Source organism: Monopterus albus, unplaced genomic scaffold (assembly GCF_001952655.1).
Source record: "Monopterus albus unplaced genomic scaffold, M_albus_1.0 scaffold441.1, whole genome shotgun sequence".
In the NCBI taxonomy this organism is placed as follows: Eukaryota; Metazoa; Chordata; class Actinopteri; order Synbranchiformes; family Synbranchidae; genus Monopterus; species Monopterus albus.
The window spans coordinates 333,775-340,111 of NW_018128321.1; the positions used below are offsets into that span (position 1 = coordinate 333,775).

The 6,337-nt window shown below is 38.9% G+C and overlaps 1 protein-coding gene across 4 annotated transcripts in view; it reads left to right on the plus strand.

Annotated features, from left to right (window-relative positions):
* Positions 1 to 4,671, plus strand: part of rcan1b (regulator of calcineurin 1b) — a 23,678-nt gene extending 19,007 nt beyond the window's left edge. For all 4 annotated transcript variants that reach the window (XM_020587167.1, XM_020587166.1, XM_020587165.1 and 1 more), the window contains one exon: positions 2,484 to 4,671. In XM_020587167.1, the coding sequence (XP_020442823.1) occupies positions 2,484 to 2,668 (185 nt within the window). In that variant the 3' untranslated portion in view covers positions 2,669 to 4,671. The remainder of the gene's footprint in view (positions 1 to 2,483) is intronic.
* The last annotated feature ends 1,666 nt before the right edge of the window (positions 4,672 to 6,337 follow it).

Sequence of the window (6,337 nt, forward strand, 5' to 3'; positions counted from 1 at the left end):
TAACAAAGTAGGGTTGCTGACTCAGCATCCATACAATAAAGACCAGGATAACATAGTATGGATGCTGAGTCAGCATCCATACAATCATAAATATCAGGATAACATAGTATGGATGTGTCGTGGCTAGAGGGGGATGCCGACTAAATTAATTCAGACAAACCATCCCAATTTAAAGGATCATTTAATATTACAATTATTCTTAATAGAGTAGTATTTAAACAGATAATCTTGTAGTTAGGGAAACAGAGAACAGAGACTCTCCTCCTACAAATGTGATAGATAAAGCATTAAATAAGAAGATTGTCAAAAGCGTCAGTCAGTCTTGGTTGTTGTTGGTCACGAGTCAGTCTTTGTCAACCACAGTCAGTTGTCAGTTTTATTTCAGCGTTCCCCCAGCCGGCTGGGTCAGCGTCCCCACAAAGTATACCCTCCCTGTCACAGTAGCATTGTCATTCTCTCTTCTTTTCTTCTGCTCTAACCCAGCTTTTTATCTGCTCGTACTCACGCAGCCCTCCATGGCCATGAAGACGCGGTCCCATGCCAGCTACCCACACACACCTTCTTCCGAGCATTGTCTAAGCTGTCCAGTACATGAACTTCTAGGTCGCATTGACCTGGCGCACATTTCCTTTTTCTAAACCTGAACAGAGCACACGAACAGTTCACATAAGGCTGCAGCTACAGTATATCCATTCCCTATCTGAGGAGGAAGTCACTCAGGATGTTGACCCATAGGTTAAACAAAGGGGACACAGCCCAAGATATTCTTGCCTGCGCCAGAAACAGATCAAGCTTCCATACACACTTAGCTCAGCCTTACATCCTTACACAACTAGTACAAATAATATCTAAATATGACATGCATACTGTTAGCTCTGAAACCTTGTTTATTTTTAGCCACTACAGATGCTGAATCAGCATCCATACAATAAGAATAATAAAGAACAGGATAACATAGTATGTTTGCTGACTCAGCATCCATACAATAATAAAAACCAGGATAACAAAGTCACCCATACTATAATAATAAAGACCAGGATAACATAGTATGGATGCTGACTCTGCATCCATACAATAATAACTAGAAGAAAGTGCATATTTCCCCATTTATTTGAATGGGGCAAGATTTTCATAATAACGCTAAATATTTTAAAAGTATGAAGTTTAGAAACATTCTGAATGGAAGAATGAATAAAGAGCTGAACATTTTGATAGCTGAAAGAGCTGAAAGTATGCTGAATTAGAATTTTCCCATTCATTCGAATGGGGCAAGATTTTCAAAATGAAGTTAAATATTTCAAAATTATGAAGTTTACAAAAGTTCTGAATAGCAGCATGAATGTCCTTGAAGAGCTCAACATTTTGATAGCTGAAATAGCTGAAATTATGCTTAAGTAGAATTTCCCCATTCATTTGAATGGGCAAAATTTTGCTGAAAAACACTAAATAGTTTAAAAAGTATAAAGGTTAATAAAAAGAAAAATAATAGCATAAATGTCCTTGAAGAGCTGAACATTTTGATACCTGCGCGGTTTTCATAGCTGAAAGTATGCTGAAAAAATTAAGTGCCAAAAAACGGACGGAAGAAACCAGAATAATAATCATAAAGACCAGGATAACATAGTGTGGATGCTGACTCGGCATCCATACAATAAAGACCAGGATAACATAGTATGGATGCTGACTCAGCATCCATACAAATAGCAAATGTTTGGGTGTTTGTTTTACAGTAAGTCAGAGTAACTAACTCACACCCCCAATCATTTCTTTTTTCAATGGAAAGATGAAGATCATTAGGCATTCCATAATTTTTCCCTTGTCAAGTCACATACTCACCCCAGTCTGACAGGTGTAATCCAGTTAAACTGTCAACATTTAGTCGTGTTAGTACTCAGACACTGAAGGATATAGTCCTGAAACTAAACTCACCTACTTGTTGCCTGGACATTCCACCAACATGCTGTGTAAAGGGATCCCTTCCTATCAGGTATCTTTCCTAGCTCTTTGAAAACACCTACTGTTAAGCCCTTAAAAAATGTAGCTTGGATCTCTCAAATCTAAGCTACAGGCCCATTTCAAACCTACCATTTATCATAAAAACTGTCTCCCTTTCCATGCAAGTGGATTTGTCATTTTTACCAATTAGTAAAACTAGGTTTCATTGAATTCCATGTTAGACTATCAAAATCAATTTGCAGGTTTAAAATAGAAGGATTAATAAATTGAAGTGAAGGTCTGATGACAGCGTTTCATTCAGCTGCATTGCAGTTATTTGTGGCGACTCGACAGGAAATGTGAATAATTATCATGAGTCATATTACATGAGTAGAAAATAGAGCAATGTGCAGCAAAAACTATGTGAAACTCAGATGTGTACTGTCATTGGACAGTCAGGCTTTGATCTTAGTGAGTTTGTACATGCAGGCCCAAATCTAAAAAGTCCTGCATGTTTACTCTGTGCTTTTTCTGTGTGTGATTCCCAGGGGAGAAGTATGAACTCCACACTGCCACACCCACCACCCCCAGTGTAGTCATCCATGTCTGCGAGGATGAGCGCAGTGACAGCTTCGCCCCCGACAACAGCGATCATGACGACAAGCCCCACTCCCCGCGGCCGAAAATCATTCAGACGCGACGTCCTGACTACACCCCAGGGGTCAAGCAGTGAGCGACAACAAGCTGCAACATCTTACCCTGAAGAGAATGGTCAAGAGCTGAGTAGCTCGCATACCTTTGAATGTCTGGGGACTTTGGAAAGGTGCCTGCCATGTCCTGTACACAAGGGTTTCATAGACAGAGGAAGAAAACATTGTCAAATACTGCATTCATGTCCCATGGGAAAAATGGGAGATGTGTTTAAGATACCAAGAGACTCTGGAGATTTGGTTTGCAGTGATATTTTGTACGACTAACTTGATGATTTGTGAGAGAAAGTCTGTTTAAGGTGATCCGAGTAATTAGATGTTTTTCCCCGCCGGCATGAATGCAGCATCATTCTGACGAGCCATGTTTGTGTTTTCCTCATGTAGAGTTTGGAATTTAACGGACAGTCTGAAAAGGGAAACAAAACATGTAATGGATTTATTTTAAACATGGGTTTCTGACTGTTGGGTTTTTCTAGGGTGCTATATATTTATGTTAGTCAGCTGTGGATGTTGAAGAGCTACTACTCAACTGCTGGCATGTGCTTTTTCTGATCCCATTTGTGTGGTCATTACTGTAATGTTTGTCTCATCTTCTGTTGTCTCAGAAAGCACCTTATAGACATTTTATAGACAGGCTTTGGTATGTATGGCTTACATTAAAAATTATGTGAAGGAAATCCTGTTTATTTATGTAAAGTTAATTAACCTCTTCACTAGCTTCCTTGGTTAACCTAACTTAGCTAATTCAGTACGTTCGTTACGTTAGCATTTTCTTGTGAAACAGGTCACATTCTGCTATCTGTGTTGTTACCATTCACAAGAATTACTCAAAGTTGGAGCCTATTTCAAGTATTATTTTTGGAGGCTAACCTTATCGATAGCTGTAACAACCGTCCTGAATTGGCAGTACAGAGAAATGTCCAATCAGGTGTTTGATTAGCTTGGTGACACAAAGGTTCGTCCAAACACTGACTGTTGATTGACAGGTCATTCCTGTTGCCAGCTTACGTTTCATTTTGAGATCAAGTTACCTTTCTGTTATTTTTCAGTGCATATAACTCACTGATGTCTCCTTTTTACAGTGGGTCATCTTAGGCTCTGCAAAAACATTTAGAACTGCACCTAAGCCTTTCTGTGATAGGGAAAGCCCCACTTGGAGGTTAAAAAAATACAGGGCTATCTTTAGCTCATAGTCTGGCTAAACAGTGTTCTCAAAAATGTTTTGTGGGAAAATACAATGGTAGCACTGTTACTTAACTTATGACTCAGGGCCACTTCTAGTGGGTCCCCATTCAGTAAAAGTGCTTGTATGTTTTAAGGAGATTTGTGTGTTATCTGTCATTAATGTCTTGCTGTATACATACAAAGGTTTTTAGCATGTGTAATGATTGTACATAGGAAAATATGCACCACAAGCATGTGTATGTGTGGCTGACTGTTAGGTTTGTTCAGAGAGGTGTTAACCGTTTCCCATTAGCAGTGGAGCTGCCAGCCTGCTGCACACACTGTTGAACTGTTCTCTTCAGTGTTACTTCACAGGTAGGTCTGTGCTGTGCAAGCATGTCACACAGTAGATCCTAAAAATGCTCATCACCAGTATAATGCAGTGTTGTTAGACAACTTTTTTTTTTTATATATGTAGGTGGAAACACACCTCAGAAGGTTATAGGAATCCCCAGTGTTAACATTTTTGTCCATTATTAAATGTATTCTGCAAATTGCCTTTAGCTTTTCTACTATATTCTCACCATCTGTTGCTTAATGACATTCAAGCTAGGTCTTAATAGTCTGAGAGTCACCTCAACAAAATATTGGGTATAAAAATGGAAAGACCTGCCTCCTCACATTCACAAAACAGTTTGTCAAATTTCTCTGTGTCCTATGAATTTGGAGCTGAACAAAACTTAAAACTGGTTGACTGGATTGCCAACTGCCCTGGGTTTTCCTAGATACACGGGGCCAAAGGCTCCAGGTTCACTGTTTGCTAATTGATTTGTGGTAATTTAATAAACTGGAAATGTGCTTATTACTGTGAGCAGCACTGACGCTCTTTATAAACTGCAATATTACATAATGTTTAGGATCTGAACTGTAGAGGGGACCTGAAATGTATTTTTTAGGCCTTTATTTTTTTCAGTTGGTATCATGCTTTCTTGGTGTGTTTTGCTAAATATTAAACATGTACTTCATATATACACAACACACAAACCAGAGTAACAGAGGTTTCATTATGGGATTGGGTTTGGCAAACTTTCCCAGTCCAAATAAATCCATATCTCATCACAAATCATACTAGTCTTTAATCACTTGTAGAGCTATTACAATATTTAAAAAAACCTCTGATATTTCCTGCTAGTGTCTGTAACCAGTATAAGATGACTAGCCCCAGAGTTGAAGATACAGCTTCCTCAAGCCAAGAAAACAGCATAAACAGAGAATATAATAATGCTGGTTTTAATTAAGTGGGAAAGACATTTCTGTATTATCAGTGGCTACAGGCATCTGTTTTAGTTGTGAAGGTTTACAAAAGTTTGTCCAGTTTTTATTTTCCATCATCTTCATTCAGGGTGATGGGACAATATAAGCAGTACTCTGAAGCATGCTCTGCCAACTTAGCTACTTTTGTACTTCTGGTATTTTAAGCTCATTTATGCAAACAAAAGTACCATATTAGAAATAACATTTTTGACCAACCGTTCAAGTTCATCTGTTTCTGCAATTTGTTCTTTTAATTCTTTTTTTGGCTGTTCCCGTTAAGGGTCGCCACAGCAAATCATCTGTTTCTACCTAACTCTATCCTCGGCATCCTCTACTCTCACCCCAGTTAACTTCATGTTCTCTTTTAGCACATCCATATATCTCCTCTTTGGCCTTCCCCTTGACCTCTTGCCTGGCAGCTCCATCTCCAACATCCTTCTACCAATATAACCACTATCCCTCCTCTGCACATGTCCAAACAATCGCAGTCTGGCCTCTCTGACCTTGTCCCCAAAACAGCCAACCTGAACTGTCCCTCTGATGTGCTCATTCCTAATCCTGTCCATCCTGGTCACTCCTAAAGAGAACCTCAACATCCTCATCTCTGCTACTTCCATCTCTGCCTCTTGTCTTTTCCTCACTGCTACAGTCTTAGGGGTGTACTCACTTTTGTTGCCAGCAGTTTAGACATTAATGGCTGTGTGTTGCGTTATTTTGAGGGGACAGCACATTTACACTGTTATACAAGCTGTAGACTCACTACTTTACATTGTAGCCAAGTGTCATTTCTTCAGTGTTGTCACATGAAAAGATATACTTAAATATTTACAAAATGTGAGGGGGTGTACTCACTTCTGTGATATACTGTATGTCTGCATTATGCCAGTTAAAATATGGGCTTTCTCAATTATCCACTTTGTTTAGAGTGTTACACATCTCTTTTAATAGGTACATATACCATTTTTTACCTATCTATGGGGAGAAATTCAAATTAATTAATGCAGTCACGGTTTGCTTTGCTGTCCACTTGCGACATAACACCGGCAGCAGGACGTGTGCACGTTCACAGACTATCCTCTCGTTTTTAGAAAGAGGCTTTTTGGTTTTATTATTCTTAAAAAAAAAAAAAATTATAGATTATTTGGCATTATAAGGAGGGCCAAGAAAATCTAGAGGTTCCAAGATTAAATGACGGGAAACAAGAATGCCATGTG